We start from the raw sequence: 25,516 nt of genomic DNA, 5'->3' as shown, positions 1-25,516 counted from the left end.
TAAAGATGATTAAAATGTTCTTGGATGGTTTTTAGTTTGCTTATGATGGCAGATTGGTGAAAAGCTAAGTGAAGGGGTGCTGGTCTGTGCAGGTTTGTGAGAGTGAGTTAAGTGAACAGTAACCCACAGCCGTGAACTGATGCCTCTCCCTGCCCCGCTTCTCGTTGCAGTGATGTACGCCTCCGCAGTGTTACTAGTGTCCGTGAATAATTCTTTCAACGATCTACATGGTACGCAGCAGAGCCTGAGCACAGATCTGAGCAACTTGCGAACTCGGGTTCAGGCCACACTAAGCTCGCCCTCCTGTACGGGCTGTGGCTCTCTAAATGCTGGAGATCTGGCATTCGATGCCAACTTTAATACGGTAAGTGCCGGAATATGAGTGTGTAAATGCAAGACACATGCAAAGGCCTCACTTGAATGAAATGTACACAGTAGTGCTGACATGGCCTGCCGACCTACCTAACCTTCTTGCAGAGTCCTCTGATGGTCAGCAGAGTAGACCAAGAGCAACAGCTCTTGAAAAGTCGACTTCGCTTTGAATTTAAAGCGATTCCTTTAGTATCACACTTTCCCCTCCATTCCAGCGCGGACTCCTCCCTGGTAAGCATAGGCTCCTCTTTTTCTGCCTGGCGCCTATGTGCTAGTTGTCTGCTATTTCTGCAAGTTGAAGTATATTGAGCCCTTAGCACTGTTTGAGCTTTTTTAAATGTATATTTTCTAATTTTCTTCAGTGAGCACTCTGCTCCTTGCAGTAGTTTCCATTGCCTCCTCATCAATCCCTCGTCCCATTCCTAATAATTGAAATATAGGTGAGAGAAACTCACCAAGGTCACTCCTGCCAAACACATCCTTCTCTCTCGCTGCCTTTTTCTTTAAATAAGTCGGACAACACGAAAGCTATCCATAAAGTGCCATGGACATTTCTTAGCAGCTGACAATCACGTACCTTTCATCGCTTTCCTATCTGGAAATCAAAACCCATCATATTAGATTCCCAAAAAGAGCCTCTGGGGCCACAGACCTGGCTACACTTGGTCAGGTAATATTGTGCACTTTTCAACCAGTATTATGCAGTCATGTCAGCCTCCACTATTGAGCAGCCCCAAATAACTACGTGTGCAGTCCCCATGAGCCATTCGTCATCTGATACTGTATTGTTATTTATTATACAAGACAGCACTTTCTTACCCCTTGTGAGGGCCAAAGCGTGCTTTGCACTTGTGGCCTTCAAAGCTCCCAGATAAAAATAAAAAAAATCATCTTGTCTGAGTGGATTCATCTGCTCTTGTGTCCCTTAAAAGGATTCAGACCCTACCTCCATGCCCCCCCCCCCATCATACTGTGTTTGTACCGCTTGACAAGACCTTTCCATGGAAGTTTACCTCATCATAACGCATGCACCATGGGTCAGTGGCGTAACACAAGTCCGTGCAACCACTGATGTGCCACATGGGCCCCCCCCTCAAAGCTTAAGGGGTCCCCATCCCAGACCAAGGTCAATGAATAATTGTGAGATATGGGATACCTAATGGCCCCTCCTAATATTCTGCAAAGGGTTCCATCACTTTACGATACTCCACAGCCCTGGGCTCCTGGGCACACAGCCCTCCTGTGCTTTTTTAAATGAAGGCAACATGAGCCAATCGTTCTGATTCTGAACCTTTAGCGTCCAGCAGACAGACCACTTGGCTGTTATCGTAGCCAGAACATATGTACCTATATCTGGCTACCAGTCTGGTCCTGTACCTGTGGGGACAACCCAAGGTCAAACACAATTGCCTTTATCTGCCTAATTCCCACCTTTATTTAGGCATTGCTGTCTGGTTATTGTTTATTCAAGCCGATAATTAATTGTCCTTTTGATTTGCAGAGGCTCCTAGTACACACATTAATCACATACTTAAATTACAATGTCGCCTACTGATTCCTTTGCACAGTTTTATGAGTTAAAGCAGGACTTGGAAGCAGGGGCGGCTCCTCCATAGGTGCTGAGGAGCGTCACCCCCTCTCCCCCCAGCCAGCAGCGGCAGCTGCAAACCTTTTCCCAAAACACAATCATAAACTGGGTTTATGATCGTGTTTTGGTAAAAGGTGCGGACAACACGGTTGACGTGCCCTGAGGGGGAGAGGGCATGCACTGGCTCCCAGTCTTCCTGGGAGTGCCCTGCCTGGGCACTCCCAGCCAATCCTGACACTGCTCAGAGCAGTGTCAGGATTGGCTGCAGGGCAGGCTGGGAGCCTGTTCCTGCAACCATGAGGAGGTGTAGCAGAGCGGATGGAGCGGCACGCAGCAGAGGAGGTGTTTTAAAAAAATATATATATATATATTTTTTTATTTAATTTGTCTTCTCTCCTCCCCTTGCCCTCCCACCCGCGCATGTGCCACCACGCCCCGCCCGTTAGGTGCGAGCCGTGACTGCTTAGAAGTTAGTCTTGGGGCTAAATGCAAAATATGAATGACCTTTTCAAACTGGATATTAGCTTGTGGGCTCCCCTACTTACTGTGGTCTTAAATGCTGCAGTTAGATCGGGGATCCCTTCGTTTTGATCTCACTCTATTATTATCCCTATTTTTTTAGAAGGGTGATAAGAAAGATCCATGGTGTTATAGGCCAATTTCTTTACTAGATACAACAGTGAAGGTTTAAGGGAGAGTGATTTTCCCAAGACTGTCAGATTGGGCAGAGCAAAACCAGATAGTTCGATGGCATATGTTGCTGCAGATACACATGTTTGGCACAGTCCGCTGCCTGGTGTTGGGCTCGGAGTATTACAAGTTGTTTTTCTTCGAAGAAGTCTTTTTGGTCACGGGACCGAAGGACTCCTCCCTCTTTGGCTCCATTGCGCATGGGCGTCGACTCCATCTTAGATTGTTTTTTTTCCGCTGTCGGGTTCGGACGTATTCCTTTTCGCTCCGTGTTTCGGTTCGGAAAGTTAGTCAGAATCTCGGAAGAAAGCGTCGGTATTGTTCCGTTCGGTATCGGGATAGTTAGGTACATCGACACCGATCATCGGAAGACTTTGGGGCAGTTTCGATCCCCCATCGGGGCCTGGTCGGCCCGACCGCGTGCGACATCGAAGCCGATGGAACGGACCCCGTTTCGTTTCTGCCCAAAATGTCACAGTAAGTATCCTTATACAGATCAGCACTTGGTCTGTAACTTGTGCTTGTCCCCCGAGCACAAGGAGGATACCTGTGAAGCCTGTCGAGCCTTCCGGTCCAGAAAAACACTCCGGGACCGAAGAGCCAGGCGTCACCAAATGGCGTCCACGTCGACAAAACAACGTTTCGACGACGAAGAGGAAACATTCTCGGTTCCGGAATCAGAATCCGGAGACTCCGACGTCGAACAACAGCAACAAACTGTGAGTAAGACGTCGAAAAGTAAACCCATCGACAAACCAAAAGCCCAGGGGACGCCACTGCCAACAGGCCATGGCTCGACCCATAAATCAGGCGACCCGTCGAAGGGGCCGAAAAAGGGCACGCCCATAGCGAAGACACCCGACTCCGGTCGAGGGACCGCCATGGAGCAACCTCGGAGCCGAGAAAGCGGCTCCGAGAGACAAAAACAAGATACCGGCACCGAAAGACATCGGCACCGAGAATCCGTGCCGAAAGGAACAAAAATTCTGTCGGTGCCGAAACCGAAAAAACATTCTCTCTCGGCGCCGAAAAATACCACACCTTCATCCTACTCAGAGGAACAAGGACTAAGTGGCCAAATGCACAAATTTGGACAAGAGCTCCAAAGTGTAGAATCGGACTACACACAAAAGAGACTGTGCATCCAGCAAGATACAGGGAAGATATCAACCCTTCCCCCAATCATGAGGAAAAGAAAGATCGGACTTCCAAAGGATGACACACAACCACAAGCCAAAGTGGTTAAAAAAGTCACGCCTCCGCCCTCTCCTCCACAGGCATCGCCGGCACAAACACCGCCACAAATGCACTCACCAGCGCAAACTACCATAAGTCATGACGATCAGGATCAAGACGCTTGGGACCTGTATGACACCCCAGTGCCGGACAATGATCCCGAGTCATACCCCACAAAGCCGTCACCGCCAGAGGACAGTACCTCATACTCGCAACTGGTGGCTAGGGCTGCAGACTTCCACAATGTCCAACTGCATTCCGATCCTATAGAGGATGATTTCTTATTTAACACCCTCTCGGCTACACATAGCCAATATCAATGTCTCCCAATGCTACCAGGGATGTTACGGCACGCAAAACAAATTTTTGAGGAGCCCGTAAAATCAAGAGCCATCACCCCAAGGGTGGATAAGAAATACAAACCACCACCCACAGACCCAGTGTTTATTACTTCACAGTTACCACCCGACTCTGTGGTAGTAGGGGCAGCTCGCAAAAGAGCAAATTCACATACATCTGGCGACGCCCCACCTCCGGACAAAGAAAGCAGAAAATTTGACGCGGCAGGGAAAAGAGTGGCGTCACAGGCAGCCAACCAGTGGCGCATCGCAAATTCACAAGCGCTGCTGGCCAGATATGACCGCGCACACTGGGACGAGATGCAACTTCTCGTAGACCATCTTCCCCAGGAATACCAAAAAAGGGCGCAGCAAATAGTGGAAGAGGGACAAACGATCTCAAACAATCAAATCCGCTCTTCACTAGACGCAGCCGATACTGCAGCAAGAACAGTCAACACTGCTGTCACCATAAGGAGACACGCTTGGCTACGCACTTCAGGCTTCAAACCTGAAATCCAGCAGGCTGTCCTTAATATGCCCTTCAACGAGAAACAACTGTTTGGCTCGGAAGTGGATACAGCCATTGAAAAACTTAAAAAGGACACAGACACGGCCAAAGCCATGGGCGCACTCTACTCCCCGCAGAGCAGAGGCTCTTTCAGAAAAACTCCATTTAGAGGGGGGTTTCGTGGCCAACCCACAGACACCACCAGCCAACAATCAAGAACCACACCATATCAGGGTTCCTTCCAAAGGGGTGGTTTCAGGGGATATCGGGGGGGTCAATTCCCAAGGAGTAGGGGAAGATTCCAGACTCCAAAAACACCTCCACCTAAACAGTGACTTTCAAGTCACGCAACCCCTTCACTCAACACCAGTGGGGGGAAGACTAAGCCAATTCTACCAAGCTTGGCAACAGATTACAACAGACAATTGGGTATTAGCAATAATCCAACATGGCTATTGCATAGAATTCCACAACTTCCCACCAAACATCCCCCCCAAAACACGCAAAATGTCACAACATCATTTAGAACTTTTAGGACTAGAAGTTCAAGCACTACTGCAAAAGGATGCAATAGAATTAGTACCAGTACAACAAAAAAACACAGGAGTTTACTCCCTGTACTTTCTAATTCCAAAAAGAGACGAAACATTAAGACCAATATTAGATCTCAGGACACTAAATACCTACATCATATCGGACCATTTTCACATGGTCACACTACAAGACATCATTCCACTGCTCAAACAGCAAGATTACATGACCACATTAGACCTAAAGGATGCGTACTTTCATATACCAATACACCCTTCTCACAGAAAGTACCTACGGTTCGTATTCAAAGGAATACATTACCAATTCAAGGTGTTGCCATTCGGAATAACAACTGCACCAAGAGTGTTCACAAAATGTCTAGCAGTAGTAGCAGCACACATCAGGAGACAACAGATACATGTGTTCCCTTACCTAGACGACTGGCTAATCAAAACCAACACAGTAAAAAAATGCGCAAACGACACCACCTTTGTCATACAAACCCTTCACAAACTGGGGTTTTCCATCAACTACACAAAATCACACCTAGAACCGTGTCAAACACAACAATATCTAGGAGCAACCATCAACACATCAAAAGGAATTGCCACTCCAAGTCCACAAAGAGTGCAAGCATTCCACAAGCTAATAAGTGCTATGTTTCCAAACCAAAAGATACAAGCAAAACTTGTGCTAAAACTTCTAGGCATGATGTCATCATGCATAGCCATTGTCCCAAACGCAAGACTACACATGCGACCCTTACAACAGTGTCTAGCATCACAATGGTCACAGGCACAGGGTCAACTTCAAAATCTGGTGTTGGTAGACCGCCAAACATACCTCTCGCTTCTATGGTGGAACAGCAAAAATTTAAACAAAGGGCGGACATTTCAGGACCCAGTGCCTCAATACGTTATAACAACAGATGCTTCCATGACAGGGTGGGGAGCACACCTCAATCACCACAGCATTCAAGGACAATGGGATATACACGAAACAAAACTTCATATCAATTACCTAGAACTGTTGGCAGTATTTCTAGCGTTAAAAGCCTTCCAACCCATAATAACACACAAATACATTCTTGTCAAAACAGACAACATGACAACAATGTATTATCTAAACAAACAAGGAGGAACACACTCAACACAATTGTGCCTCCTAACACAAAAAATTTGGCAGTGGGCGATTCACAACAACATTCGCCTAATAGCACAATTTATTCCAGGAATACAAAACCAACTAGCAGACAACCTTTCGCGAGACCACCAACAAGTCCACGAATGGGAAATTCACCCCCAAGTTCTGAACAAGTACTTTCAAATTTGGGGAACACCCCAGATAGATTTGTTCGCAACAAGAGAAAACTCAAAATGCCAAAACTTCGCATCCAGGTACCCACACCGCGAATCACAAGGCAATGCTCTATGGATGAATTGGTCAGGGATATTTGCGTACGCTTTTCCCCCCTCTCCCTCTCCTTCCATATCTAGTAAACAAGTTGAGTCAAAACCAACTCAAACTCATACTGATAGCACCCACATGGGCAAGACAACCTTGGTATACAACTCTACTAGACCTTTCACTAGTACCGCATGTCAAACTACCCAACAGGCCAGATCTGTTAACACAACACAAACAACAGATCAGACATCCAAACCCAGCATCATTGAATCTGGCAATTTGGCTCCTGAAATCCTAGAATTTGGACACTTGGACCTCACACAAGAATGCATGGAGGTCATAAAACAAGCTAGAAAACCTTCCACTAGACACTGCTATGCATCTAAGTGGAAAAGATTTGTTTACTACTGCCATGCCAATCAAATACAACCAGTACATGCCTCTACTAAAGACATAGTAGGATACTTACTACATTTGCAAAAAGCGAATCTCGCTTTTTCATCTATAAAAATACACCTCGCAGCTATATCTGCTTACCTACAAACTACTCATTCATCGTCTCTATTTAGAATACCAGTTATTAAAGCATTCATGGAAGGGCTAAAAAGAATTATACCACCAAGAACACCACCAGTTCCTTCATGGAACCTTAACATCGTCTTAACAAGACTCATGGGTCCCCCTTTCGAACCCATGCATTCCTGTGAAATGCAATATCTAACCTGGAAGGTCGCATTTCTCATTGCAATCACATCCCTCAGAAGAGTAAGTGAAATACAGGCATTTACCATACAAGAACCATTTATTCAAATACACAACAATAAAATAGTTCTAAGAACAAATCCTAAATTTCTGCCAAAAGTAATCTCACCATTCCATTTAAATCAAACAGTAGAATTGCCAGTGTTCTTCCCACAACCAAATTCTGTGGCTGAAAGGGCACTACATACATTGGACATCAAAAGAGCACTAATGTATTACATTGACAGAACAAAGCTAATCAGGAAAACAAAACAACTGTTCATAGCTTTTCAAAAACCACACATAGGAAATCCAATCTCTAAACAAGGCATTGCTAGATGGATAGTCAGGTGCATTCAAACATGCTATCTTAAAGCCAAAAGAGAATTGCCTATTACACCAAAGGCACACTCAACCAGAAAGAAAGGTGCTACAATGGCCTTTCTAGGAAACATTCCTATGAGCGAAATATGTAAGGCTGCAACCTGGTCTACGCCTCATACGTTTACTAAACACTACTGTGTAGACGTACTAAATGCACAACAAGCTACAGTGGGCCAAGCTGTACTAAGAACATTATTCCAAACTACTTCAACTCCTACAGGCTAAACCACCGCTTTTAGGGGAGGTAACTGCTTTACAGTCTATGCCAAACATGTGTATCTGCAGCAACATATGCCATCGAACTGAAAATGTCACTTACCCAGTGTACATCTGTTCGTGGCATTAGTCGCTGCAGATTCACATGTACCCTCCCACCTCCCCGGGAAGCCTGTAGCCGTTTAGAAGTAGATCATAAACCTTAAACATCTGAACATTTGTAAATAATTTTTAGAAACTCTTATCATACATACATATTCACTCCATTGCATGGGCACTATTTATACCAAACAACTCCATCCTCACCCTCTGCGGGGAAAACAATCTAAGATGGAGTCGACGCCCATGCGCAATGGAGCCAAAGAGGGAGGAGTCCTTCGGTCCCGTGACCAAAAAGACTTCTTCGAAGAAAAACAACTTGTAATACTCCGAGCCCAACACCAGGCAGCGGACTGTGCCAAACATGTGAATCTGCAGCGACTAATGCCACGAACAGATGTACACTGGGTAAGTGACATTTTCATTGTCTGGTCTCCAATATGGTTTTAGGCTTGGTAAGGGCACTGCAGATCAATGTTTGAATTTATATGCAGTTGTGAATAAATTCACAGTTGCTGGATTTGGTAGTATCCATTTTTCATTTATGGATCTTTCATCCACATTTGATAGCGTGAACAGGAACAAGCTGTGGCCCTTGATGATCTCAATGGGGATTGATACTGAGATAGTATGTATTTTTGCTGATTTACACACTAACAGGACTACTTCTCTAAGGTATAGTGCATATGGGGACTGTAGGGAAGAGTTCAAGATTAAGCGGAGCTTAAGGCAGGAGTGCATTTTGGACCTTTTCTTATTCACTTTGTATATTAACCACCTGGAAGCCCATTTGTTACATGCAGGTCCTGATGAACCACAAATGGGGAAGGGATTAATCCCAGTCCTTCTGTATGAGGACAATGCAGTTTTGTTAGCAATGACTGCACTGGACCTCTAGTGCCTACTCAGCTCTATGATATTCATGGGTTCATTAGATTTATCAACCAACCTGGGGAAATTCTATGTTGTGATTATTGTTCCCCAGGAGCACTATGTCCAGAAGACATCTTATTCAAGGGTGTGAAATCTCAAGGGTATCATCCTTCTATTCTCTGGGGGTTCTGTTGGACCATAAATGCTCTTAGTACCCTTTGTTGTTATCTAAAAAGCATTCATTTAGGAAGTTGGTGGGGGCAGTTTGATTTTGCTGCCAGACTAGGTAGCAAACCGATTTAAACTCTGTAAAAGATCTATGCGGCCAAATCCTACAGGGCTATACATGGTAGTGAGCTGCGAGAAGACATGGATTCCGTGGCTCTCCAAAAATGTTGAGAATCACGTTTTAAGATGCTTACTTGCTCTCCCGGTTGCACGTCATCATATTTTGCCCATGAATAATTAGATCCTAGATACATTAGTGGTATGGTCACTTTAGACCCACTACTGAAATGCTTATCCTTATGGATGAACCCTGACTTGGAGCTAGGTGATTTTTTAAGGATTGCCTACCTCTTGAAAATGTTGGTAGGATCACCTGGTTAAATTATGTGAGAGCTGGCTCTTCAGCTCTAGGACGCCAACATTTGTTCACAGCACTTTATTAAAAAATCAGATTTGTCAAGGACAAAAAAATAAAATTATGCCTTGAAAAGATCTATCACGGAGTCCAATGAATTAGAAAATTTGACTGTCCGTACTCATGCCAAACATAAAATTACTTTGTATACTGAGCCAATCTTGACTTTTGCCAGTAGTAATTAGCATTGTTACCTTTTGACCAGGTTCAGGCTTAGTTTGGCACAACACATGTTGCCAGTTCCGCAAGGGTGGTCTCAGATTAAAGATCTTGAACCTTGCAGATGTGACATGTTTTCTGATCAAGACACTTTTTATTATATTATTTTCTGTAAGCTGTATTCAGATTGCGGCGGAAATGTATGATACCCCTTCTTAAAGGTCTGGATTTTATTCAGTTAAGGTCAGCCCTTATCTATTTTCAGATGTTATGAATGTATCTGTTTGTACATTGCAGGATTTTTAAAGGGAGCTCTGATTAAAAGACTAAGGCCCTCATTATGATATTGGCGGTAAAAAATGTCTACCGCCGCAGCCACAGCCTCCAAAAGACCATCCTCATGGCTACCAGCATCCACCGTATTATGACCACAGCCGGATTTCTGCCAGCGGAAATCCAGTTGTGGCCATTCCAGTGGATGGCGATAAGGTGGTGTTGCTGCCACCAGCAGCGCCACACCTGTAGACCGCCGCCGCCTTATTATGAACCATATTATGGCCTGGCTGTGTTCTGCTGGTGGGCGCAGCTGGTGGCAGCAGCGCCCCGTCCCGTCTCCTGCTGGAGGACCCCCTGAACACAGGTAAGTGGGTGCTGTGACAGGGGAGGGTGGTGGGGGTGTTGTGTATGTGTGGGGGGTGTGTGTGATGTTGGTGCATGCGGGTGTGTGTTTCGTATTGAATGTGTGTGCATGTATGGAGGTGTGAGTGCGTGTATGTTGTGTTCAGTGTATGCGTATCTGTGTGTATGTATGAAAGTGTGTGCGGATGAGTGTGTAAATGTATGTATGCATGCGTGGATGCATGTGGGAATGGGTGTATGTATGCATGTGTGTGTGTGTGAAGGGGGCATGAATGTAGGGAAGGTTTGGAGAGGAAGGGGGTGGGGAAGACCTCTATCAGTGACAGGGAAGGGGTTCCCTATCACTGATAGTGCCTACTGCCATCGTTTTCATGGCGGTAAGGAAGCCACGGAAACCATGGCGGTAGGCGGGTCATTATCCCGCAGGCGGTACAGTGACGGCCACCGGGCTGGAGATTGATATCTCCTGCCGATCGGCTGATACCGCCGTGGAGGTCGGTGTGGTACATTGGAGGTTTGGCCAATGTCATAATATGGTGTTAAGTACCGCCAGCCTGTTGGCAGTACTTTCCACCATATTACCGCCGACTGCCAGGGTCATAATGAAGGCCTAAGGGCCTGATTTAGTTTTTGGCGGATGGGTTACTCCATCACAAACATGATGGATATCCCTTCTGCCTTATTGCAAGTAGCATTGGACATAATGCACTTGTAATAAGGTGGACGGGATATCCATCATATTTACGATGGAGTAAATCGTCTGCCAAAATCTAAATCAGGCCCTAAGTATGGGTAAGTAATTGTTTTATAGATGGGTGACCTATGGCATTGGATCTTACATATCTAGAGTTTTTATTGCCTATGTTTTGTAGTAATTGTATATCTGCTTTTATTATGACTTGGGTTTTATGGAACTTGTATACGAACATTAACATTATTATGATGATGATGAATAATTTTAGCAATTTTGCTCACTTGTAGTTTGTGCTCTTTCAACAGATACCAGACTTCAGTAGTCAGTACAAACTTCTGGCTGATTTGAATGATACAGACATCCCCTCAATCCTCCAAAAGGTAAACACTGTGCATGGCGCCCTTCCTAGAGGGGATGCTATGTGTGCGACATTGAATTACTTTGCCCTCCGGCAGTCCGTATTTTTCTCCACTGCTGTGCGAGCTGGGTGGGTATCGAGCAGTTATAGCATTTTGTCTTCTGAGGAAAGCACATTGCTTTATGACGCACCTTTCTAGATTTAAGTATTCAGTGTTTAAGAACCACACAGCTTTATTTGGGGAGTGAAGCAGTGCAATATATTTCTTTCTTTACCATCTGTTTCTAGTTCACAGGTTATCAAACCAATGTATGGGAGTAAAAAGTTCTATTTAAAGCAGAAATGTTATATCATTTTCCAGCATGCATGGCCAGATGCTCACTTCTGCTGTTTTTAGGTCGGAGCCTACCAGACAGCACAGCTGTCTGGTTTGCTAGAGACATTTTAGGGGCTTCCAGAAGGTTCATCTATAAATGCATTCCGGTCTTTGATTGCCATTGACTTTACGGTTTGTAACTTACACTTTCTGGCTTTCCATTTGCTGGTGTGAAATTCCAATTACACTCCAACACAGCGGTGTATAGACCTGAAGTTTATTGGCATACACTTCATCCATAGCCAGCTAAAGAAAACTGACAAGGAATCTTCCAGGGCTAACAAGAATAGAACATTTTACCTCTTATAATTCTACAGACTACTTATATGCATGTTATTCTGGGTTAGAACTCACATGCAGAGAACATCACACTTGTCCCTCCCTTAATAACTACATATACATATAGACTATTATAAATAACACATCATAAACCCGTAACCCTTGTGTGCACACCCCAAACAAATATGATTACTACATAACATGACTAATGCACAAGAACCCCACTACAATTTAGTAACAAAGTATTTCAGATAATTTGAGTGCACTCTTTGTCTATAACTCATTCTAGTCCCATTTTTAGGATCGTCTTGACAAGACTCACTATGATGATTCACTTCTTTCTTCAACTTTCTCTGGTCAGTTCTTTAACTTTCTGCATCTTTCAAACAGACTTTGTCATCCACATTCCTTCTTTCCTTCTCCTTCGAATTCATGAGTACTACCCTCTTCTTACTCCTAATCCTCCCATTGGCCATTTGTATTGCATTGCTGAATAACTTGATGATGTTTTGAGTATTGGTGACTTTAGACCACATAGCACACCTCCCAGGTGCTCTAATCTTGACAAAATCACCTACTTTGATTTCAAATCTTTGACTTTCTTTCTCACATCAAACTCTTCCTTCCATTGAAGTAATAGCCTCTCTACGTGATTCCACCATTCACCAATTTTATTAAATTTTATACCCTTGTCCCAATCCATCCAACCTGGACACAATTAGGTGTTAGAGCTCTTCCTTTACATAATTTAAATGGGATTTTCCTACTTGGGGTATGTGGAGACATACAATATGCTGTTATTCTTTTTTGAAGTTCTAAATTCCAATCTATAAAATTAACCTTTGCCATCTGGATATTTCCCTTTACATATTTGTTAAAGCATTCAATGGCACCATTGGTTTCAGGGTGATAGTGGCACATTTCTTGTGATGAATACCACAAGAATCAAAATAATTACTTCTCTCTTTTGAACAAAATTGTGGACCATTATCTGCCAATATATATTTTGGAACCCCCCCCCCTTTTAATCACACTCTCCAAGAACTTTATAATGGCAGAGGATGATATATCTCTCACAATTGTGAACTCAACCTACCTAGAATAAAGGTCCATCAGAACTATCAAATAGGGTTTCGGGTGTTCAACGTGCAACGGACCCACATTGTCCATCAGCAGTTCTTCCTAAGGTTGACTTGGTAGATCTCTGCATACCACGGACATCTGATGAGTTTTCAAAATGTTATCACTGCAAGAGCTTTCCACACATGGTCTGGCAGCTACCCGGCCACCAAAAATTCCCTCTCAAACGCTTCTTAGTTTTCACAATTCCCTGATGTTCCACATGTACTTGTCTTATTTATTTGTTCGTCCAACTTGTAGGAGGAATTAACCTTGTCCCTCTAAGCAAAAAATCACGATTTACTGATAATTCATATTTTATTACAGGCCATCTCTTTTCTATATTATTGAACCTGCCATCTTGTACAGCATTTATCACTTCCACCAACAAGTCAAGACTCCACTCTTCCTCAGTTATTGCACCAAGCGCAATTGCACCCACGTCATCCTCCTCTTATCACACATCACTCCGTTTAATGACTTGATTATCTCCATCAACTTACCTAGAGAGACAATCAACTGTATTATTCTTTACTCCTAAGTACCCTACTCTAAAATTAAACCCTTGTATCATTCTTGTCCATCTTCTTATCCTTGCTGAAATAAAATCCAACCCTTTCTTTTTGAAAACTTCTATTAAGGGTTTATGGTCTAAATAAATCCCCAATTATGTACCCTCAAATGAAACTCTCAAATTTCCTAAGTGCCCAGAAAATAGATAGTCTCTCTTTCTAATATTGAGTAATTTTTCTCAGAAACGTTCAGTGACTTAGAGGCACACACAATCAGTCTTTCCTGCCCCTGTAAGCAGGAAACCTCTTTTAATTAATCTTTTATAGCATCAAATTCCATTTGGCATGAATCATTCTGTTCAACATTTTTCCCTTTCTTTAATAGACTTGTTAGATTGACAGATTAATCTGCTAAATTTCTACTATATCTTCCATAATATTCAACCATCCCTAAAAAGGAACTTATTTGCACCTAAGACTTTGGTGCTTTCAACTTTCTAATGGTATCTACAAGGTCTTGTTTTGGTTTTACACATTCACCTGATATCAAATGTCCTAAATACCCAACTTCAAGCATACCAAATTGACACTTGTTTTTCTTCCGCATCAGACCTGCATCCTAAAGCCTTCCAAGAACTTTTTGCACCCAGGTGTTATGTTCCTTTGGCTGTGCTACCAAATATCAGAACATTGTCTTGTTAGCACTTCAACCCTTTTATATCCCTCAACACTTTGCTCATTATCCGTTGGAAAACAGGCAAGACTGACACAAGCCCAAACGACATTCTTCTAAATTTAAAAGCACCCATAGGTATAATAAATGCTTTTAGTTCTTGTGACAAATCATCCAGCTCTTATGGTAGGCTGAAGCTAAATCTAGTGTGGTGAAACATTTTACTCTTCCTAATGTTGAAGTTATTTCCTCTATATTAGTAAGAGTAAATCTGTCAACCCATCACCTCAGATTTAAGTGCTCTAAGATCAACACATAACCTTCTCTCACCATTAGATTTTTTAGCTGTGACAATAGGAACCAACCACTCTGTGACCTCAACCACTTCTATGACACCTGTAGCCTCCAACATTTTGCAACTCAGTGTTGGCCTGATCTTGCAATCCCAAAGGGATGCGCCTCACCTTTGCAGCAATTGGAACAACACCTTTCTTAAGTGTAGTATAATGTTTGTATCTTTTCAAACACTCTGTTGTATCAGAAAACACTTCTAGGAATTCAGAGACAAAATCAATGCTCTTTGGTTCAAATTCCTGTGTTTGAAGCTGAGGATTTGCATTGGAATTCAATTCCACTCCTAAAAGTCTTTGATCAGGCCAGCTCAATACAGTGTCACCTTTATTTGATACATATAGGTTCCCCAACACATATTTTCCTCCAAACTCTAAACATGCCTCAAAATAGCCGAATGTTTTAATAGGCTGGCTCCCATACCCTCTTGGAATCATATCCATAGCATGTAATTGGTTCCCTTCCTCAAATAATTCTTCATAAGTAATTCTAGGTATAATTGTCAAATGTGATCAAGAATCAAATCTCATCAAAATTTTTGTAATCCATCTATCACCACTTTTTTTCTATGATATTCTTCATTGTCACTTAGTTTATCTACTTGGAATACAATCTCTTGTGAAACTTCTTTCAATTATTTTTTCACATTCCTCCTGGTTTTATTTCAGCAGCATGTAAAGAAATGACCTTTCTTGCCACAACCATTTCAATATACTCCTAAAACTGGACATTCATTGGCATTGGCATTGGCATTGTGACCACGTCTACCACACCTGAAACATTCACCCATGAACTTTGTGCAATTATCTTTCTGTTTATCTGCATCCTTCTTTTTTACTTCACACACTACTGCCTCTACCTTACCAGAAACTGTACCATTTTTATCTTTTGTCAAACTTAGTTCTGAGACACACTTAAGCATGTGTTCTACTCTTTTAGCCACTAATATCACCTCCTCCAATGGTGGCTCATCCTTCAACCACAACTCTTCCCTGATTTTGTCACTCCCACATCTTACAACAAACTGTTCATGAATTCTCTTTTCCTATGTTGCCCCAAACTTACACGTTGCTGTCCATTTTCAGCACCTTGTGATGTACTCCTCTATGTCTCATCTTTAACGTGTTCTCTTTCACGAAAATAATATCTCTCCATTATCGTGCTCACCGTTGGAAATAAGAGCCTATCCATTTTTTAATTAACACTTTTTATATTCATTGAAGTTTCTTTGTTCTTCTATACTTAACTCTGGTAGATTTTACAAAATCTCTTTTCCCTCTCCCCAAAAAAATGCATCAACAATGCATGGTTTCTTTCAGCTCGTAATATTGGGCCACACACCATTGCATAATAGTTGAGCATCTAGTTCCATGTTCTCCACCGTACCAGTGGTTCCCCTGGGCTGCTTAAAAATTGGTGGTGGTGTTACATTCTGTATTTTTAAACTAATATAAGTAGTCCCACACTGTAAAACCACATGCAAATAGTAATATATAAAATGTAAAGGGATTTCCACAGGAAATGATTATGCCTGTCACTGATAACAGGCTAATGTTAAAGTCAAAGCTCCTCCACTGAAAAGCCATGAAGTATGTGTGTCACTGAAAAATAGGCTACGTATCTTGTGTCTGCAAAGAAGTATACCTATCACAGAAGATAGTCTAAGTATAATATATGCATTGTTATTTGCCCAAAATTTGTGGCTATCCCAGATCAAAAAGACCAACAACATCCACTCAGCGCAATTTAGTGTGCCTGTTGCTGAAAACAGGCTGACATTGTAAAATTGTAATGTAAAACATAATAATCTGGTGTGCTTGTCACCGAAACATCAACGGGAAAAAACGTTGTTTAATCTGATGTGTCTGTCACCAAAATATCAATAATAGGCAAACTCTTTGTCACATTAACTCTTTAATGCCCTTCAGATCAGCCGATGTGCTTATAACTTAAAACACACACTCCCAAGATGGCCGCTCGTTGTATGCATCAATTTCCATGGAGGTTCCCCTTGTTTTACTGCGCTGGTCATTTACGGGCGGTGGCACTTGCTCTTCAAACCCGCTCTACAATTTCTAAAGTTGGTTGTCTTGTTCTTTTAGTGGCAAACCGACATTGCGTGTTTCAGAAACAGGCAGAGCTTGTTTTTCCGAAATGACTGTAACGCAAATGTGTTTCAGCCGACCTGTACAGGCAAACTCTGACACATTCAGGCCTTGCTTCAGCCATTGAGTTACGACCTCGCTGAGCCCTGCGAACAAGCCTTACACTGCCGTTCGCCAGTCGTTCCGCTGCACACACCAGACACGCTGGCTCACCGCTTGTCCCAGGTTTGAGAAACTGAATTTTGCCATCTGTTTCTACTAAACAGCAATTTCTAACATTTTCTTTCCTTATTCCTCGAACTCCATGTTGAGGTGTTTTACGTTTGCTGGGCTCGTAGTCACCAGTGTGAAATCCAAATTACACTCCAACTCAGCAATGTATAAACCTGTAGTTTGTTGGCCTGCACCTCATCCATAGCCAGGCAAAGGCAACTGACAAGGAATATTCCAGGGCTAACAGTATAATTCTTAATTCTGCTTATATGCACGTGATTCTGGGTTAGATCTCCCATGCAGAAAACATCACAGCTGGCTTTATTTGCTTTAGGCTCTCCAGGTTCAGTTTACCATTCCCCTTGCGTTAATCATGTTTTCTGTATTCTTCCATAAACTCGCTTATCTCATATCATTTGCTGTGCATTCAAAGACCAAGGTCACATTTCAGGCGCTATCTTCTAAGGGCACTCGTTTACTTTTCTTTCTCTGACTTCAAAGTGGTAGGACTTATGTGATTAATCTTGCTGGATACTGAGGGTAAGAATTAGTTTTTTTCTAGCACACTAGAACATTTGAATGAACTGTGTAAGTATTTCTGAAAATATCAGAATTATGAGCACGCAGATAAAGCACATTTTTAGTTTTTTCTGAAGTGTGTCGAAAACAAATACTTTAATATGAACAAAACAAATCATAAAACTTGGTGATGCAATTTCCACACCTTTTTTTCCTGTGCACTGTATAGTTTTATTAGTAAAACTGTATATCTGTGCAAATTTAATGGTCATTTCAATTGAAAATGTGTTGTCCGTATTGGCAGTTTACCACACCATGAATACTTCACTCTACATCACTCCACTCTACTTTGCACAACTCCACTTTACACTGCTCCATGCAACTGCACTCTGCACCTCCCCACTCTATGCCAATGCACTATTCGCTGCTCTACTCTACACCACTGCACTCTTCGTCACTGCACTCTACACCACTCCAGGCTAGGCCACACCAGCCTACCCTGCACTACTCCACTGTATGCCACTGTACTGAATGCCTCTCTGCAGCACTGCACTCTACGCGACTGCACTCTGTCAATACACTCTACTTTATAACACCTAACTCTAGGCCCATGCAATCCCCTATATGCCACTCTATTCTACTCTGTATCACTGCACTCTATGCCACTGCACTCTGAACCACTTTACTCTATGCCATTACACTTAATGCCACTCTACCCTGCACCATTCCACTGTAAGCACTTCAGTGTACTTTGAAACAATGTATGAATGCCACTGCACTCTACACCACTCTATGCCACTGTACTATACTCTGCATCACTGTAGTCTATGCTATTTCTCTCTACTCCACTCTATCCACTCTATACCACTGTGCTCTGACACTCTACTCTGCAACACTGCACTCTCTGCCACTGAACTCTACACCACTCTACTCTTCACTATTCCACTGTACGCCACTGCACTCTGTCACTGTACTGTACTCTACATCACTCTGTGCCACTGCACTCTATGGCACTCAGCTCTATGCCACTTCCTTGTGCATCAGTCAACTCTACGCCACTCCACTCCTCACCACTCTACTCTACGCCGCTGCACTCTATGTCCCTGCTCTCTGCACCACTCCACTCTGAACCACTGCACTCTACTATGCACCACTGTATTCTAGGCCACTGCATTCTACAACGCTGCATTGTAGGCATTGAATTCAATGCCACTGCACTCCATGCCACTGCTCTCTACACAACTATACTCTGCAACACTCTACGCCACTGCACTCTATGCCACTGAACTATACTCTGTATCACTGTAGTCTACGCTACTGCTCCCTACACCACTCTATTCCACTCTATACCACTGTGCTCTGATACTCTACTCTGCAACACTGCACTCTCTTTCACTGAACTCTACACCACTCTACTCTTCACTATTCCACTGTACACCACTGCACTCTATGCCACTGTACACTGCATCACTCTGTGCCACTGCACCCTATGGCACTCAGCTCTACTCTGTGCCACTGCCCTCTGCATCAGTCAACTCTATGCCAGTCCACTCCTCACCACTCTACTCTACACCACTGCACTCTGCGCCACTCCACTTTGAACCACTGCACTCTACTATGCACCACTGTAATCTAGTCCACTGCATTCTACGACGCTGCATTGTAGGCATGGAATTCAATGCCACTGCACTCCACACCACTATACTCTGCAACACTCTAAGGCAATGCACTCTACACTGCTCCACTCTACTGTATGCCACTCCATTGTATGCCACTCTATGCGCCTCCACCTTGTGACACTCCAATATATGACACTCTCTGACACTCCACTCTACAACACTCTACTCCACTCTTCACCATTCCACTCTACGACACTCCATGCCACTCTCCTTTATGCCACTATTTTAGCCATGCTGAACAGCAGTCACGCTGGTGAACAACATGGCTAAAACACATTGGCAAAACCAATAGCTCTTGCATAGACAAGACCTATTGGCCTTACCAATGCTTGTTACATAACATTCGTTTTACAATGACCATACATGCATGAAAATATAGGTGCACTGGGGACATCTGCAAGAGCATATGAGCATTGACGAAGTCATTCACGTTAGTGTTGGCGTAGTGAAAAGGGTTTCACAAGACACCCAAAAGAGATAGCACACCGATAGCAGCAGCGCAAGCTTCACTTTCACTTGGGGCATCTGGCCAAGAAAGTGCACTAGTCACACAGTCACGGAGTTGCATGGGGCACGAGTTAATAATACACATTGTGATGGGGTTTAGGGTAACCTTTGTTGGCTTTCTCCACATTCCAAGGTCTTCTCTGTTCAGGCACACGGCCTGTTCCCGAATTTGGGGTGCTTGCCCTACCAGGAAGGTGGTTTTGGTTCAAAAATATATTGGCACATAAAATATCCTGCTTCTTGTCTTTTGTTTTTTTCCTGCATTATTTCGCTGGAAACCAGCTGCACCCCTAGGGAATTGAGCGATCTGTCTACCCTGGCATTTTTAAAGGCTCAACATCCAATCATCTATTTAAAAATCGCCTGATATTTAATTCAGGCAATAACACCACAGTAAATTCTACTTCTCTAACATAAAGCACATAAAACACACGCTTTAGCTGGGGAAGAAATTCGACTTAAAAAAGGTATACCAAATACGTTTTCCTATTTAATTTATTTCTTGTCGCAGAAAATAACACAGAGAAAAAAAGCATGTATTTTGAAATGAATCGAGAAGCTGACATAGCACAACTCCTCAAATTCTGCCCGTAATTAAACCCAATCATGGTTTTCAAGTCAAAATAAAACTATTGCAATAGATTTAACTGATTTCAGCTTTGAGCTTTTACATGTGTACATATTTTAATAAACCACATGTATGCAGTTTCTTGATATGTGAACAGTTTTAGAAAAAAAATCATTCAAAAGGGCATTGCATACGTTATTTTTTTCATTTCTAAGTCGGAAAAGGACTCTGTATTTAAAAAGCCAAGTCAAAATTCAAACCACTTGTAGCTCATAAATTCCTTTAAGATTTGCACATCTAAAACATGAGTTCTACTCTTGTCAATAAAACGGTCCAGACAAGATCACTGGGTATATAAAGTCTAGTCTAAATGTATATGGAAAGCGTGCATGAATGAAATGCATGATGTTTGTTTTAACAAAGTATCCATTCACTGAGTTCATTTGGCAACTGAGATCACAATGAACATGTTTTTTCAACCAAGACACTCCAGTTATTTACATGTATTCTATTAATGTATATACATTTTACAAAACAAATGAACACAGCTATGGGTTTCTGCTTGTTCTTTCTGCTACTAACACTTTAGGACAAGACATTGTTGCTTTATAGCATAAATGGAAATCCTTTCCCAAATGTAACAGCAATTGCAACAGAAATTTCATTTCGCTTTTTTTGTTGTTCATATTTTCCTAAAGGATGAAAAGAGTTCCCTGTTTTGGGCTTTTTTTCCAGCTTGGGTAAGGAGCCAGATCCACCAGCCCCTAGATTGAGCCCCCAGGTATAAAGCACAAGCCACAGGTCAAAAGAGCAGAGCCACCAGAGACAAATCCCCCAGACCAATGACTACGGCCAGAGGCTCCAGAGAGTGGTCTCATGTGTCTAGATAAAGAGTTGTGAAACGTCCCTTTTTGGCCAATTAAAATATTGAACTGGGGACCTTGTTGACCAATAAGAGCAGTTTTGCCCCATGAATGGTTCTGAACAATTGTGACTACTATTAATCCCCGTAGACAGTCCCCCAAGAGGAAACATTTAAAACAACTTGCCACAAAAATGTGAAAGAAATTACTGGAACAGGAACCTTGAATCTCAGACATCTGAAGTGCAAAATGCCTCGGCAACAATTGTGGGCCCCATACCAGACCGGAACATGATATTTATTCAGAATTCGAACACAATTTTATGGAATTTGTGCTACTCACGGAAATGCGCTTCAGTGCCTCGTTAATGGTCGTAAGCACTATATAGACTCATTTACAATTAACAGTTTCACAAACAACGGAGATCTGTGCTAGAGTTAATGTTTCAACTCACATTTAGATCATAGACTCAGATGTGCAACACACAAAATATGTTCATCGTATGTTATGAGAAGCATCAATTGACATTCGCCATTACTGTCTTATAAGTTTCACTTTGGTATTCACGCTTTTTGTAACAGCCAAGTGTCTGCTTGCTTCAGTAAGATTTAAAAAACACTGTGATTTTCCAGAGCCCACCTACCAAGTTTGTTTCATACAAATAATGCAATGCTGGTAATTATTTCAATTCTCTATTGCTATGATTATTTTCTTAATTATAAAAAACAATTGCTACTTTGCATACATGTGTTATATGTGCTCTATACAAATCTAGCTGTGAGCATGGTGACTTAGAATTCATGTTGATTTCAGGTTGCAAAGCCCATAAAATAAATGTATTATTATTTGTTCTTTTGGACATTTGTAGGATGCTTGCTAACTTGATTATATGTGTCACTACTTAAAACCAATCATCCAAATTATTATAATATATAACAACATGCATAAGGAATCATATGGCACACACATACAAAAACATGTAGAACAACTCATGGAAAGAGGGATTGTGACACAGGCAAGGAGACAGAGGGTGCAAAGGTAAGAGTCATGGAGGTATACAAAGGCAAAGGGACAGGTATCGTCTTGATGTACATGCACAATTCACAGGTAGGAAGGTACCTGGCGCAGGACACAAGACAAACGAGGGAGCCTAAAAGGCAGTGGCAGCATGAAAGAACACTGATATGAGCATGGGGCAAAAACGGCATGGTGGCCCAGCTGCGTTCGTGGGTAAGGATAAGCAGAAGATATGGGGGATAGGAAGCTTGCTCCGAAAGAATGCTCATAGGGACATAAACAGGAAGCCATGGAAGTGGAACGGTTTGCTCAATTTATCCTTTGTGCTAACAATAATAGTTTATGGTTCGGATAAGATATTTAAGGGTGCTATTAATACTAAGGTGCTTACTACAACTGCCAAAGGGTGGTTTCAAATATTCCAGCGCTGTACTGAATGTGTCCGGCTTTGAGAAGTGATAACTGATACCTAAATAGGACAGGGCTCCTCATTGTGCTATGGACCTTTGTCGAGTATTTTCATGTCTATGCATGCATAGACTGAGGGAGCGAGCTGTGACTGTTGTGTGTGGATGCTAAGAGATGGTAATGATTCGTGGTATGCCGTTGTGTGTAATTGTAGTTGGAGGAGGATGGGGCCCTGATAGGAGCTGATGAGGTGGTAATGTTGATTAAAGACCAACATGAAATAAAAGACCCACCCTTTATTGCTCTAAATTGCTCCAGCTGTAGTGTGAAGACCATACTCTGCATCAACAGTAAATTGGTGATGAGGTTTGAAAATGGCCTGAACGGAGGTGCAGCAGGACCCAGGTAGCAGTGAGGAACTGTTCCTGACACAGGAGGAGAAATCTCTGGAGCTGGAGAGAACGCCTACGCAAGGCAGGAGTAGTCTGGTGCTGCCACCCCAAATACGCCAGCAAATTGCTTCAGAACTGGTTGCTGGGCTAGAGTAGCCTGGTGATGTAATTGGGCGTAAGGCAGAAGTCTGCAGGATGTTAGGCAGAGGACACTGGCAAGCTGTTTGAAAAATTCTAGCATACAGATCCTGAGAGGAGAAGCAAGAGAGGCTAGTGTTCAATGGGCGGTCTGCATTGAAAAAGTCGTGGAGTGTGTGCCCATGGGAGAACCACAGTTAGGTACAAGGAACCTGAGCGGTGTTTAGCAGTGAATGCGGCCTCATATTGAAGAAGGACCGAAAAAAAGGCTGCATTTATTGCACATACTACCTGTGAGCTGGTACTTCTATGGACCTAGTGTCGGCTGCTGTGGCTTGCGCTTACTTTTCGACTGGGTCTTTTCAGTAAGAGAATATTTGTGGATGTCCGCTTTACCTCAATTGGTCAAGACCTTGACATGACACTGGGAGAGACCAGTTATAGAACGGAAGAAATATCGTTTTTTTAGTTCTGGTGATTCCTGCCATGTTGAGACTGCATGCTCTTGTGAAACATCAAGTACTATAGATACTACGGAAAGAATATGTTTGGTTGTTTTGTTTCTTCTATTTAGTCCTGAGAGCGGATGTGGAAAAAATAAGGTGAATGCAGCAAGTGTGATATAGCAGATGTTTGCCTTTTGACCTTTTGTGAAGCATGATGGTCTTTTGAAAATGTATAGTATTTATTTATTTATTTTTAAAAGGCATAGTAGCTGTTGTTTGCCTTGGGGACTGTACACAATTTTTATACTCCTGCATTCAAAGAACTCTAGCACCGGGCGTCGACTGAACTCTCATGCATAGGGACGTTTTCTGTGCTTATGCATGTGATTTTACATATTTTGGTGCTTGTATGATGCATTTAGGTACGCATGGTTAATTTTTTAGAGTCAGGTTGGAGAAGGAAGAACGTTTCCCTTTTGTAAGTGATTGTGTGTGCCTGTGTGAGGCAGTCGTTGCAGTATCTGATGTGTGTAAATCATCAGTCCGAGAATATTCGGAAAACTTTCGGTTTCTATGAAGTTTGTTACTTTCTTGTTTTCTGTTGTTGTGGAGATTAGGGAAGCCTTGAAATACCCTCCTGCAAGTTGTGGTGTTGCAGTATAGGATGTATGTATATATTTTGACTCACCTGTGGTATACGTTTGTGTGGAATTTGGGGCTAATCCGTGGAAAGTGTGTTGAGTTCCCTTTTGCGACGTGTGCTTGTGATGATGTGAAAGTGGAGAAGAGCAGCATTTTGCCACATTTTGTGTATCTGCTTTTGTGAATAAGGAAGAGCGGTACCTTGCACAATACGAAGTTTGGGAAAGTGTAGTACCCTGATTTCTAAAGGAAGTGTAGTATTTTAGTTTTAAGTGTCTGTTGTCACTTGTTCATTGTTGTTGCTCATGGTGATGTAAATGTGGTGAACAGCTGTACCTTGTATTATTGTGTGTATCCGATGTTGTAAATGTGGGGAGGAGCAGTACTGTGTCACGGTAGAAGGTTTGGGAAAGTGTAGTGACCTGGTTTCTGTTAGCTGGTTCATGGTTGTATGTGGTAATTAAAGAAGTGTGATATTCCAGTTTTAAGTTAACTTGTTCATTGTTGGTCAGTGGTGTGTTTTGTTTCACATATATGTGCTCTGGTGCCTGTCATCTTTGTGTACAAACCAGAGAATTTGACAGGTGCATGGTACTGGAGGCAAAGTACTTTGGTATTTGTCTTGTATTGCATGTGTGTGTTTGTTTCTCATTTTGTGTACTGCAGTAATGCACAGTTGCGTACAGGTGGAAAGATACAATGGTTGTGTTATTTTGCATTCCGAGGGCATAGCCGTAGAATGTGGGCACTTCCATATCGTGGTTCCTTGGGACGTTGATCTGGTGTGCTGATGTGGATTTATGTTACTAGTGGGAGTACTGGACTCCAGTGGTTGGGTGTTTTGTTCTCTTGTCAGTCTTTGCAGTGCACTTTTATGGAGCTTTTATCATGTATAGGAGATGTTCAATCTAATGTTTCGGCAGCATCCAGAGAGTGTGACGCTGGGTGCAGATTGAGGAGCTTTCTTCCGCCTGATATTTGGTCATTTTGGTGTAAGCTAGTATGACCAGGTGTTGAGGGGTGTGGTGTGCATGTTTGTGTGTATGTGTGGAATTACAAACAGATCAGTATGCACTTCACATGATTGCTTGCATGTGTCTGTGAATGGCTCAATGTCCTCAGTACAAGGATCTGCTAATAATCTGATTTTCTTTATCCATAGGACCAGAGAACAGGTGAAGTTGATATTGCTATACCATTTTCAATTATTATTGCCCCAGTGTGCAAGGG

At 42.6% G+C, this 25,516-nt stretch overlaps 1 protein-coding gene across 5 annotated transcripts in view; it reads left to right on the top strand.

Moving 5' to 3' along the window:
- LOC138300336 (prominin-1-A-like) overlaps window positions 1–25,516 on the top strand; it is a 475,106-nt gene that overhangs the window by 294,508 nt on the left and 155,082 nt on the right. For all 5 annotated transcript variants that reach the window (XM_069239581.1, XM_069239582.1, XM_069239583.1 and 2 more), the window contains 2 exons: window positions 171–364; window positions 11,427–11,501. In XM_069239581.1, coding sequence (XP_069095682.1) covers window positions 171–364; window positions 11,427–11,501 — 269 coding nt within the window. The remainder of the gene's footprint in view (window positions 1–170; window positions 365–11,426; window positions 11,502–25,516) is intronic.

Source organism: Pleurodeles waltl, chromosome 6, assembly GCF_031143425.1.
Source record: "Pleurodeles waltl isolate 20211129_DDA chromosome 6, aPleWal1.hap1.20221129, whole genome shotgun sequence".
In the NCBI taxonomy this organism is placed as follows: domain Eukaryota; kingdom Metazoa; phylum Chordata; class Amphibia; order Caudata; family Salamandridae; genus Pleurodeles; species Pleurodeles waltl.
Note: the sequence above shows the minus strand (reverse complement) of the source record. Positions and strands in the feature narration are given on the sequence as shown.